The following is a 13834-nucleotide window of genomic DNA, read 5'->3' on the forward strand; positions in this document are numbered from 1 at the left end:
TATTTATGAATACAGGGCTTGCTTATCCTGGTAGTCTGCACCGTCACAGAGAACACAAAATTTCCTCATGTACAATAGAATTCACATTAGTCCACGTTTATGTCAGTGGGATGTAGGTGTGCCTAATTTTCATTGGAGTGCACAAAGTGACATTCCACCCCACCCCAAATTATAATTGGTTCACTCTCTCTAAGTTTTATTGGATAACTTTCATAGGAAACTGAGTGGGGTGGGGGTTTCCTAGAATTTCCCTAAGCTTGGAAGGGTCCTCCACCATTGCTATCCCTCTGGATGGTAGCTTCCCTCCCTCCCCACCTGCCCTGCTCCTTTTCACCAATTTCTCAACTGTATCAAGTGTGAGGGGAAGAGCCAAAATGGGCAAAGACAAGACTGATGGAGGCCATAGATTCAATATGAATAACCTTGGTTCTTGTCTCAAATGAAGGCATCTGAGCATGCCCATGTTAATATCTGAAGATGTATTTATCAGGAGAGCAATTGTACAGCCAGGGCAGTCTCAAGCAGGTCACACGCCCTGGTGCTGAGGGGCGGAGATCGCTCCGGCGCCCCCGCCCTCACAGGGCGCAGCATGGTTTCCGTGCAGCAAAGCACCACGCCACCGGGGGTCTACCTAGAGCCGGCCCTATGTACAGCTAAAGCGCATGACACAACTTCCATGTATCCTGCCACTTAAAGGGTAGCGGGTGTTCAAAAGGATGCCTCTACCTCCATCCTTTGATAAGGAAGTTCCTCTTCTTTCAGTAGTCAAGATGGGTATGAGATGTAAAGGTAAAGGGACCCCTGACCATTAGATCCAGTCGTGACCAACTCTGGGGTTGCGGTGCTCATCTCGCATTATTGGCCGATGGAGCAGGCGTACAGCTTCCGGGTCATGTGGCCAGCATGACTAAGCCGCTTCTGGTGAACCAGAGCAGCGCACGGAAACGCCATTTACCTTCCCGCTTGGAGCGGTACCTATTTATCTACTTGCACTTTGAGGTGCTTTTGAACTGCTAGGTTGGCAGGAGCTGGGACCGACCAACGGGAGCTCATCCCATCGCAGGGATTCGAACCGCCGACCTTCTGATCAGCAAGCCCTAGGCTCAGTGGTTTAACCCACAGCACCACCTGCAGCATAGTAAACTGCAGACCATTAATGCTTGCTGTTGGGTGTGGGTCCACAGAAGGAAGAATGATTTCGAGCAAGGGTTTCCCACTAAATCACTCTGTCACTGCTAAATGCTATGTGCTCATACTTACATAGAGATATAGGACCTCAGGCATCTCCACTTGCTGCCTTTTTCTCCTCCTGCCTTTCCTTATATCTGATAATATAAGAAGCCTTATATTGAGTCAGACCTTTTGTCCATATAACTCAGTATTGTCCACACTGGCAGCTGCAGCTCTCTCCAGGAATTCAGGCAGGATCTACCTGGAGGTACCAGGGATTGGACCTGGATCCTTCTGCATGCAAAGCAGGTGTTCTGCCCCTGAACGAAAGTCCTTCCATATGTTAGAGTTGCATTGCAGCATTATACCCAGCTTCAGAATGCTTGAGTTTTCCAATTCCGCCTTGCACTGCAGACAGCAAATCCTTGAAAAGCTTCCTAAAGGGATCTGCTAGATATTTGGAAGATAGTGGTATGGGCACAGGCCTTCCAAGTCAAAGGGTATTGCTCAAAGCAGTTTTGCGCTCTGGAACCAGACCTCAACAATCTTAGGAAATTAATCTCTGAAGCAAGTGAATAATATAAAGTAGAAACTATAGACATTATAAAAATAGTAATACTTTAATCAAAGGTTTTTTTAAAAAAGGACATGCCTGCAACATTTCACATAATGCAGAAACCCTTTTGTTAGAATTTAAAATATCTTGTTATAGACAGCCAACTCACCCACACCCCAACAGGGAACCATATAGCTGAGGGGAAGTGTTTGCTGTAGACTGGGGAATCCCTAATTACAATTTATGACCAGCAGATGTCCTACTTAGCTTTCTCTTTTTCCAGAATAAAATGAGATATTTTCAGGTAAAGGATGATCTTTAAAACACACAATATCCATAGGTATTTTTGTGCTCGCTACTGACACTGCAGTCCAGTGAAGCCACATTTATGGTGTTCAGTAAGGGGAAGATCAGGTGAGCTGTGAGCCTTCTTAGTCTGATGTCCCCGTTGCTCACTGTAATGAACAATGGCAAGGGTCCTGGGCTCCCTGCGTATAGTTCAGTGGAAGACAGGAGTGTCTGGCGTGCTCTGGTCCATGGGATCACGAAGAGCCGGACACGACTAAACAACAACAACAACAACAACAACTGTCCTCTGACATTCCTTCAAATCAAGGCTCAATTCATAAAGTAGGACCCGACCCACCCTACGTGCAATGTGGCCCATGTTACTCAGAAATATGTATTTTGTCATTCTCTGCTTTCTCTGAGAGAAAAGTGACGGTGTAAATGGTAGCAGAATTGTTATTTTGCAGAGAGTAGAGCGGCGATCACTTTTCTTCAAAGAAATATCAGTGCATGATCCAGTGGACTCAATGTGTTTATATGGCCTAAATGTCCTTGTTTGTGTTGACAGCTATTGTCAACTCAACCCTGAGGTAACTCTGAAACCTACGTGCTTAAACAAAGTGAATTACTAGTATTTTGTTCCACAGACACAATATCAAACTGACAGATACAGTGTATGGAGATTCACAGGGGACATAACTGTATACACAAAGTCCAAATAAAACTGCCCAAGGTGCATAAACTGAACTGAGGATGTCCATTCATGTGTTGTCTCAGGAGTTCTTGCTGCCGTCTCCTTTTTCCCGTCCTGTGGCTCTGACATTTTATTTTAGCATTGTATTTAGTGCTCAGCATTTGTATGGACGTGAACACACACACACACACCTCATCTACCCCCCAGACTGGATTAATCTTTGGGGTATGCGAGATCAAAGAACTTCCAGGAATGCCTGGGCATGCTTTAAAGACAATGTGGCTGAGGGTTCCCACACCTGCCCACCAGAAGGGCTATAATTCAGTAGTAGAGCATCTGTTCTGCATGCAAAAGGGCCCTGGGTTTAATACCCACTGTCTCCTGAAAGAGCTAGGAAAGACTCTTACCTGAAATCCTGGAGGGCCTCTGCCAATCTGTGTAGACAGTGCTGGGCTAGAAGGACCAATAGCATCAAGCTATATAGCAGTGTTCCCATGGGGAATTCTGTCCTTAATTACAAAAGGTATGCCTCAGGGAGCAGCTGAAGTAGTGATACAGCTTTTTTCTGTTAAGAAGGAAAAACAAATCCCCCCCCCAACTACCTCGGCTTCGAAGACAGGCACACCTTCACTTGAAAGTTCTTCAATTTCTCCTCTCCCACAAAAAATAAATATTATTTCACAGAGTGGGTGTGGATCTGGCCCAGCTTGAGTTGTAATACCTTTAATACTTATTAACAGTTGATCCAAACAATCAAAGTGGCATCTTGCTCTGGGCTCTAAGAGACACATTTCTTCTGAATAGCCAGATACACAGGGACCTGGGGCAGGACAAAGGTGTGGTGCATGCATGCGCGCACACCTGGATTCAGCTATCATATTTTACCATCAACTGAAATGCTCAGGTGAGCAGAAATGGGTGGAGTATGCTGACCAAATGATAAGGCACTTCCATTTCCATCTCACCTAAACTCAGTTTACATATCTACACCTTTCTTTATGTATCCTCACCATTTGATGGACATCTTGCTAATTCTGAACATCTTTTCTGTCGTGATATTTCTTTGAAATAATGAAGTTTCAAAATACTTCCATGATTCAGGTTTCACTGGAACTCTTTTTAAGAGTATATTAGGTAATACTTATAGGAACTCATTTTCTTGGGAGAGGTTGACATTTCTAATTGCTTGGATTTGGATCTTAATTTTTATTATCCATTTAGAATACTAAGTGTTATCTCACATTACTTGCAGGAAACCACAAACACACAAATGCTGGGTGGAGGGGGAAGAAAGACATAGCTGTTTCCCCAAACTTACAGATATGTAAAGCATGTTGTCTTTTATTGATATCATAACCATCAGTCCTCTTCACTTTGATCTGTGTTGATGAGTATCTATCAAAAAGCACGCAGCGGCTAAAGGGAGCTGTTTTAAAGCAACATTTCTTCACTCTCAATAATACCATGACACATTAAATTTAAGAAGGCATTTCTTTAAAAAGTTAAAGCCTGTGTTTGATAATGCTGTGTAAATATTGTTGCAGCTGTAGACATATTGCCTTCAACAGTGGAAGCAACTACTGATAACCTTGTATTTATTTGCACAATTTGTCCAGGCTAGTGGCCCTCACTACCTCTTTCCTTTAAGAAAATCATTTTTATGCTGAATTCCAAAATCATTGGGCAACAAAAGAGGCCCAAGCCACGAGACTATCTTGTGATCAATTTCAAGAAGCATAATGACTTTGTTCAATACCACCTACCGTACAAGGGACTCTGGAGATGGCACCATTCCTCAAAGTGAACATGGACCATTTGCTGTACCTAGGTACCATTTTTGCTGTGATCTTCCCAAATAGATATTTCCTTGTACCCTGCTGTTTCTCCGTGGATCTCTACGATGTTTCCAGGTGCATGCAAGCCTGTCAGACCCACATGGCTTCAAAGACAGAATTTAATCAAGAACATACAAGGCTATCTTATTTTGGTCTACCTAACTCTACACTATCATAAGCCACCCCAATCTCTGAGTGGTTCAAGATTCCAGGAGTTGCAGACGCACTTCAACCCAGGCTCTATGTTTCCTTTTGGACAATGAGGCACAGTAGAAACACTGGTGTCTTAACTTTATGATTTATTTACACATATACACAACCTAAGTCTACCATGGAAGGATCTCCAGCATTAGATTCCAAGAGACTTTGGCTTCTCCCACAGCCATAGCATTGAATTCAAAACAGACATCAGCATCCTGCTTTTTAACTCTTCTCCAGCCCCCTGCTTAGTAACTCTGCTGCCATTCTGAACTCTAATGTTTCCCAAAACACTGGCATTGTCTTTTAAACTAAACCCTCTAGTTGAGGGAGGAACAAAACCCACTCATTTGCAAATGAGATTTGCTTTTGATCCTTTGACTTGCCTAAACGGTTCATCCCCGGGCTATCACCTCAAAATGAAATTATCTTAGTTAATTAGCTTTTACACTTGGCTCAGTTAAAGGATTAACAAGGTCTAGCACAGGCTTAGATACACACTGTCTCTTAGATACACACTGTCTCTGGTTTAAACACACATGAGTCTAGGTATCACCCCAAACCTTAATTAAATTCTAGCACCCATAAGGCTGTAACTATACTATACTGTCTGGAAGTAGCCCTCCAGGGTTTCATAAATGAGCCTTTCCCACTCCTGCCATAAATTACCAGACACTGAACGAAACCTGTATCCAAAGCAGCTACATCCCCTTCAAGAGGATTAGGTAAAGGTAAAGGACTCCTGGATGGTTAAGTCTAGTCAAAAGCAGCTATGGGGTGCGGCTCTCATCTTGCTTTTCAGGCCAAGGGAGCTGGCATTTGTCCACAGACAGCTTTCTAGCTCTTATCCGTTACTGGTGCACAGAGGACAGTGACAAGTGCCAGAGCACACAGAAACACCGTTTACCTTCGGGCCACACAGGTATGCTTAGTTTACCTTCTACTCACACAGGTATGCTTCTGAACTGCTAGGTTGGCAGAAGCTGGAACAGAGCAACGGGAGTTCACCCAGTCGTGTGGATTTGAACCACTGACCTTCCAATCGGCAAGCCCAAGAGGCTCGGTGGTTTAGACCACAGCGCCACCCACTTTACCTTTATTTGAGGATTGTTATTATTCCGTCCATATATTTTCCATTCTTCCTCCTGAAGGAGCACAACGTGACGATGGCATGTAGGATGTGTGACTTATTTCAAACTAGTAAGTGGTCTGGCTTTGCTGTTTTTCAGCTGAACAATTAGTTCTTTGAAATCCTTAAGGACTGAAGGGAAACGTCATGACAGCCTACGGCACTTATACAACAGTTAGCTTGTGGGGTACACTGCCACCTCTTGAAATGCAACAACACAGTCTGTGACTTTCTGCCATAGTTTAGCTAACTCAAAAAGTCACACAGACATAACCAGTGAGCAATGGAGCTTCCTGTTTACTGATCAGTTAAAATAAACAGATTGGGATCCAAAGGCCAGGTTTCCCACAGAAGCTATTTACATACCCTGAAATGTTGCTCCTGAAAGTCAGGGTAACTCCAAGAGTGGGATCAAGTGCAAGTCAGAAACAAACATCAAGGAAGTCCCTGTGTGCATGCAGATGCTATAGGTGCTACAGGTGCACACAAGGACTGTTGGAAAATACGCAGGAAGGCTTCAGTCTAGTACAGGGGTCAGCAAACCTTGTGGGGGGCTGGACTATATTTTGGAAAAAAATATGAACGAATTCCTATGCCCCACAAATAATCCAGAGATGCATTTTAAATAAAAGGACACATTCTTCTCATGTAAAAACACCAGGCAGGCCCTACAAATAACCCAGAGATGCATTTTAAATAAAAGGGCACATTCTACTCATGTAAAAACACCAGACAGGCCCTACAAATAACCCAGAGGTGCATTTTAAATAAAAGGACACATTCTACTTATGTAAAAACATGCTGATTCCCGGACCATCCGCGGGCCGGATTTAGAAGGCGATTGGGCCGCATCCAGCCCCCGGGCCTTAGTTTGGGGACCCCTGGTCTAGTAGATCATCTATTTATTTAAATACTTTGAGGTTTCAAACAAGCCAGTGCACAGTTCTGTTTATATGGAGAATTGTCTTTATGACACAGTTTGTAATATCAGCACCAAAATCTGAATCGCCAGTAAACACCTCACCACTTTAAAATCATGTAAATTATGTCATGCCAATTTTGAGGTACAAACATTGTACAGCAGGATTGATTATGCCAGCAAGAGCACCCAGCAGAAGGACACATCAACTAATGGTTAAATACCATAATGACAACTCAAACAGGCCAGCTGAATAAGAGAGAACATGCCTTTTACAATAGGTATTGATTCTAGCCAGTCCTCCATTCTAAAATGCCAATATGCTTTGAATAGATGGTCTACTGGTTCTTTTACTGACTTTTAAAAATCCCATTAATTATACAATATTACGGCTTCAGGACAATAATATATCCTTCCTTATTTAGAAATGAAACTTGCGTTTTTTGTTTTGTTTTGTTTTTGTTTTGCCTTAACAACCATCTTCATTGCATCTGCCTGATCTCTCCTCAAAGTGTGAACATATGTCTGCATGTGGTTTTTCACAGAACTTCTCAAAAGCAGTGAGGAAATGACCTTTCAAAACATTCAAGTATGTTGTGAATTGATACCAGCTATTTTCAGTATCAGGCTTCCCCATACCTCTAAACTTAACTTGCATTTTCATACCAAGAACCTAATTATTACTGGAAAGTTAGATATGCTCCAATTTTTATTTTTATTTTAAAGTGTTCACAAGTGTACACAAGCTCTCCCCATTTGCTGTTATGCATATCCTTTTCTTCTGTTCCTGTGAAGTGGACTGTTTTAGCTCAGCACAAAGTCTGTGGAATCCCAGTATCTTGACATGACATCTATTTAAACCCTGTATGTCAGTTATTGTTTTATTTCTAACTTTACAACCCACTCGCATTCAGCATTTTCACGTTGGCTATTAATTTATAGACAAGTGGCCACCTGTGATTTTTTTTATGAAAATGAGGGAAATATCCACTTCATTTTTTTTATAGTGCAAAGAAACTCAGCCAACTGTACCCATTAGGCAGAGTGAGGCAGATGTTTGGAGGTTGAAGGCAGTGGCAGCTTCCCCCTGGCTGGTCCTCCTGAGGTCCTCCTCCAGCAACTCTTGTGCTCATGGACTAGTGTCCTGGTAGCAGCGATTCGTACATGTTGCTGGCTGGAACTGGCTGGCTGTCTCACTCAATTGCCTGCTGAAGAACAAGTCATCAAGCAGTGATGAGCTAGTGGTGGTCTTAAGAGGACAGAACTGAGTGTGCAACATGGGCAACACTGCACAACCTAAGCTACTTTGCTGCCCTTGGGTGTGGAGGACGACGCTGCACCTATCACCAATGTTGAAGATTTAACTGCCACCCTGGGTAGCTTCTATTCCTGGAATGCAGGTGAGGGAGCATAATCTTCTCTTCCTGCAGGAAGAGTTCTTGGGGTGCCCCTGCATAAGGCACATACCTTAAACATATCCGTGGTTATCTTCTTTATGTGGCAAGGGCAGCATGATTGGTACAAGTTGAACTGAGCAGCTCTTATGAAACACCTGACAGCACAGTCAGCACTGCAATTTATGCCATGCTGCAATGATTCTGGTATAACAGTGCATTTCTATATACACGTAGTTCAGAGTTGGCCCCATTGCACTCAAAATGATTTATTTTTAAGCAACTATGCATAGGATTGTACTGTTAGCTCTAATCGATGGCATGGTTCAGACTGTTGCAAGCAGGAGCTCAAAATGAGAGCACTGGTCATCTTTTTTTCAAAAGCAATTTAGTGCCCCCAGGAGCATGGTTATAATTAAGAAGTGTGTATTAGATTTGCACCAATGTTAAATGAACAATGGTGCTCAAAACTTTATGGCTCTTCATATCTTGTACCCACCATGACTTGTTTCCAGCAGCTACCCTTCCTGTCATTTTAAAGGCTTTGAACAGTTGTTGATAGCAGCTATTTCTGGCATTAATCAGCTCTGCAGTTCTGATGCAGTATTATAGATTGCAATGCTGGAAGAAAATAAAATATACTGAGCTGGTTTAACTTTTATAGAAACCAACCTTATGTGAGTTTCTTTTTTGTTTGCTTGTTTTGCAGGTGTGGAAAATTCTAGTACAGTACTTGGTTCTAATAAGGTTTTCCTTTGGAACATAAAGTACAATGAAAATATGGCCCTCAGCCAACATAGCACACAAATGCCAACACTCAGACGTCAGTCCCCTAAGTACCGGTAAGTGTGTTTGGGGCTGGAACCTAAATGAACAATGCAACATGAAAAGATGTGTGGTGTTACAGTACAAATTTAAGCTCTATTATACACAGGCTGGCTTTGAAAATTCTACTAAAGTAGTGAGGAGGGAAACCTCTACTTCCTAGGAGATGCAGAAGTGGTGACAGAGAAAGCAGGGGTCACATACACTTGTTTCTTGCTTAGCAGAGCATCCAAATAGACCCTAAAGAGAGCCAGTGTGGTGTAGTGGTTAAGACAGTAGACTCGTAATCTGGGGAACCGGGTTCGTGTCTCCGCTCCCCCACATGCAGCTTGCTGGGTGACCTTGGGCTAGTCACACTTCTTTGAAGTCTCTCAGCCCCACTCACCTCACAGAGTGTTTGTTGTGGGGGAGGAAGGGAAAGGAGATTGTTAGCCGCTTTGAAACTCCTTCGGGTAGTGATAAAGCGGGATATCAAATCCAAACTCCTCCTCCTCTTCTTCTTCTTCTTCTTCTTCTTCTTCTTCTTCTTCTTCTTCTTCAGCAAATGCAGCGTGACATATACTAGCATGCCCAATCTGGCCTATAAAATTCTTGAGATTGTTTGGGTGCATGATTCATATTTCTGGAAATCAAAATCTCAGCTCTACGGTTTGGAACGAAATGCAGCCTATGGATTCCGTGAGTCTGAGATCAAGCCATGGACTACAAAAGGGGTGAATATAACCTTCTTCAGCCTGTGGGCCACATTCACTTCTGTCCAATCTTCTATGTGTCATGTGCCGATTGTCAGTGGGGGCATAAACAAAAGTGAGAGGAGCAACACATGTAAATGTTCACCTTTCTACAGCAGGGTAGCTTCTTTGCAAACTCACAAACGCCGTCCGAACAAGCAAGAGGCATCACTCAAGGACACATTCCAGCCAGGCAATAACTCTTGATGTGTGAGGCAGGGTCTAAGACTCCCCACCCTTGGATTATGATCTACTTAAATAAGGGAGACTTCATACAGAAGATAGGGGATAAATTGTATTTATTATACCATTTCCAATATTAACATATGGTTTTCCACAGGGAGAAACCCTTTCAGTGAGAAAAAGCCCATAATTTAAAGACCTTCCTTATACACCTTAACATAAAACATTTATACATATATTTTATGTTGGTTAGATATATATATTTATATAAACTAGGGACTGACATATTTTATACATTACATTCATATTTATGTATATATACATATATGTACATGTCTATATCTTATAAAGGCATCATCAAAAAATATGAAATGAATTAGGAGTCGGTGTATTATTCCTACAATATATCTAAACTGAGCTCATTAGTTCTGACAGGTTTAGAATACAAGATAATCAGAAGTTCATAAAAATACAAGTGCAGCTCACATTTACACGGGTCTATGTAGACACACATATGATGAACCTGGATAATCAAGGTTCTTTATATAATAATGGATATACTTTTTTCCAAGCAATAAAACAAGGCTTTTAAAAAAAGAGAGGCTTAAAAAAGGTTTTTCTTGATAACCATATCCAAAACATGTCTTTCACTTATAGGGAAATAGTAGAAAATAATACTGTTGCCACAATTTCACCCAAAATAGCATTCTGACCAGATCCTGGGGAAAGCAAATTTCAAGGGGAATCTTTAAGAATGCACAGCAGGTTTTGCCACCATGCTAATTGTGGAAATAGGCTTCTTGCATAGTGCACATCTGATCATTCCTAGTGCTCTGCCCAGAGGGACAGGACAATGAAAAAGACTGTATGGTAAAAGCCTAATGTTTTAAAATTCCTAGTGCCTTTGGAGAGTGACTTCCTTCTTTAAAAAGTATAAAGCATGACATTTTCTTCCATAACAATCTTACTTGTATTCTTGGATACTTTTGTGGGGAGAAGCTATTTGTCTTGCAATTTAGAAATACAGTGGTACTTCTGGTTAAGAACTTAATTCGTTCCGGAGGTCCGTTCTTAACCTGAAACTGTTCTTAACCTGAGACACCACTTTAGCTAATGGGGCCTCCTGCTGCCGCCGCGCCGCCAGAGCACGATTTCTGTTCTCATCCTGAAGCAAAGTTCTTAACCTGAGGTACTATTTCTGGGTTAGCGGAGTCTGTAACCTGAAGCGTTTGTAATCTGAAGCATTTGTAACCTGAGGTACCACTGTATCTAATCCATGCTTTGTAGCCTATCCATGCTATGCATTCAGGGGTCATTTTGAACACGCCTTTCCTGTATATCTCATGTGGGACTGAGTCTTTGCCAATGCCTCTGTATGGGCCTTGCAAGAAGCAGAATGGCAGAGACCTGTGACTTATTATAGGTCCCCTAATTTCAGAATAAACTTGGTCAAAGTCCCAGAAATTCTTCATTATTATGGTTGGGTATCAAAAATTTTCTTTGAAATGCCCCCTGGTCTAAAAAGTAGTAATATCATTATGCATTATATTAAAAGTTGTCCAACAACCTATATTATGCAAGTATGCATGAATCATCTTTACCCCCAGAATTCAGTAGGAGAAATAGGAGAGAACACAATTAGATTTTGAACAGAAATTGACTCACATTTTCTTCTATAACATAATATTAAACAACCCGCCCTTCTCTTCCATGTACAAAATGTGTATGTTGCACCAGCAGACAGTCAATACATAGTAAAAGAGCAACCACCAGCGTACTGAAGCTACCTTCTAGAACAAACTGCAATATTTCACAATAGCAGACTGGAGGAAAGCAGATGGATTAGTATAAACTTTACAACAAAATGCCAAATCACGGCTATAAAAATATCAGTTCTCTGAGCTCATGATGCTTGCTATCAATTGGAATTTTCCCCCCTCGCAGAAACAGTTTGAGTTACAGCATCATAAAGATCATGGTGATTAGTCACTAAAGATGTGGATGAGAAGCATATGTGTGAAGCACAACATCCCTTATGGCATGTGAAAGTTTATGTTAGATAAAGAATGGGAGGCAAAAGACATTGAGATACACAGACCCACAGAAGACCTACTATAATATCAAAAGGGGAGTGACCAAATAGCAGCACGGTGGGGGGGGGGAGGCAGAGGAGCTTAGTGAAAATGTTATTGTTTGGCACAGATCAAATGAAAAAACAGGAGAGACACAAATGTAGCAACAGCAGTCACATCTAATTACAAACAGGCTGTATTAGTGGCAGGACACAGTGTTCCCCTCTGTTCTTTGTCCTCTTGCATTTCGCCTGGCTCAGTTAGCATCGTGCGCTGCATCCTTGAAGGCATGCGAGAAAAGTTTGAAAAGGGAACAGTTGAGCTCAGGGTAATAATGTGTGATAAGTTAAGATACATTCTCACATGGGTGAAGTGCAACAAATTAAAACGGTGTTTGAGGAAGCACATACTTTATGTATCTTGGTAGTGACACTAACCCGTATTTAACCATGAGAGTTATTCTCAAGTGTACTTGATAGTTTAAATTCCTATAAAATAAGAAAATATCTCCTCACGGAGGTCTCCAATTGTCTTGTGGAATCTGGAACATCCCACAATATCCCATGTAATGCAATTCAATATTGACGTTTGAGAAAATTCCCATTTTAAAAAAGGACTCTGCTGCTGTCATATGCCAGCAATAGGCCCAATTCAGGCATGTTCTCTGGGAGCTGGTGCAGTGTTTTATTCCTTCTTTTGCCTTGGATGACATGAGCACTAGGGATGGAGCACTGGCTGTGCTGCTTTATCAAGCCCCATCTCAGAAAGCCAGGGGTTAGGATTGCACCCTAAAGCAATTAGTTAGCTATGATACTTCTGCTAGCAGTTCACAATCTGTTAGAATATAAATCTATTGCTCTATAGTAAAGCCTGCTTGTTAGGATGCCATAATTACTATGCACTTTACCACTTTAAAGCAATTTATTTGGAGTGAAGAGTTTTCAACTTTAGAGCTTCAACAAATAGTGGCTTTCAATTTTATGTCAGACTAAATTGCAAATATGCTTTGGTAAAATCAATCTGTTTCTGAAAACAAATACTGTACTAAGGGGATGTTGTGTGCATATCACAGGTGAGTGACAGCAAGATCATTTTAAGTGAAGAGAAGCAAGGTTAGAAATTTCTGCTACTCCTAGCCACAAACACTGCATAATACCAATTCCAGAAAAGTAGGACATAGAAAGTGTGTGAGATTAATATTTAAAGACTTAGCACTCCCTCGTTGACTTTTTGAAGCAGAAAGCCTGATTTCTAACAAATGCATAAACACCAGGGACAAATTAATATATTGTCAAGAAATATATTAATGGGTTTAAAAAGCTTAATTTCTTTGAGGAAACATTCAATTTTGCAAAAAAAAAATGTCTGTCATGATTCTGACTGTTCATACATATTCTGTGCTTCTTCTTTTTAAAAGCACTTTTTGATTAGTCATACCTCTGTCTCTGTGCACTTTCTGGACAAAAACCAAACTTGCATTGGTTCTTTTTTACCCTTCATGGAAACGGGACCTCTGTGTTCCAGATGGAATTGTGGGTCTGAATTTTCAGGAGCCATTAGACACCTGCAAATAAAAAGAGATATAACTAAACCGTTAACAGCAAAATACACTTTCATGAAGTGCTTTCAGGCCAAGACTTGCAATAGTGTAAAGATGTCAGAATATGTCTTAAAGAGCCTATAACACCCAGAGTATCTGAAGGTGATTGTCTTTCCCCATGTGGAATGATTGCTTGCACTAACAATGCAACTGTAGCCCCCTGATCTTTGTAGCTGGAGGGTTTTAGGATTTGGAAGAGTTGACCTTCTTGTGATTTCTGATGACAGGTGAGAGCTCCAT

At 41.5% G+C, this 13834-nt stretch overlaps 1 protein-coding gene across 2 annotated transcripts in view; it reads right to left on the reverse strand.

The window, feature by feature from the left end:
* Positions 1 to 10021: 10021 nt before the first annotated feature.
* GUCY1B1 (guanylate cyclase 1 soluble subunit beta 1) overlaps positions 10022 to 13834 on the reverse strand; it is a 41649-nt gene continuing 37836 nt past the window's right edge. For both annotated transcript variants that reach the window (XM_035112309.3, XM_088660184.1), the window contains exons 13-14: positions 13432 to 13558; positions 10022 to 12274 (exon numbers count right to left, since the gene is read on the reverse strand). In XM_035112309.3, the coding sequence (XP_034968200.2) occupies positions 12251 to 12274; positions 13432 to 13558 (151 nt within the window). In that variant the 3' untranslated portion in view covers positions 10022 to 12250. The remainder of the gene's footprint in view (positions 12275 to 13431; positions 13559 to 13834) is intronic.

The sequence above is a fragment of the Zootoca vivipara genome, chromosome Z1, assembly GCF_965207765.1.
Source record: "Zootoca vivipara chromosome Z1, rZooViv2.hap1.1, whole genome shotgun sequence".
Taxonomy (NCBI): domain Eukaryota; kingdom Metazoa; phylum Chordata; class Lepidosauria; order Squamata; family Lacertidae; genus Zootoca; species Zootoca vivipara.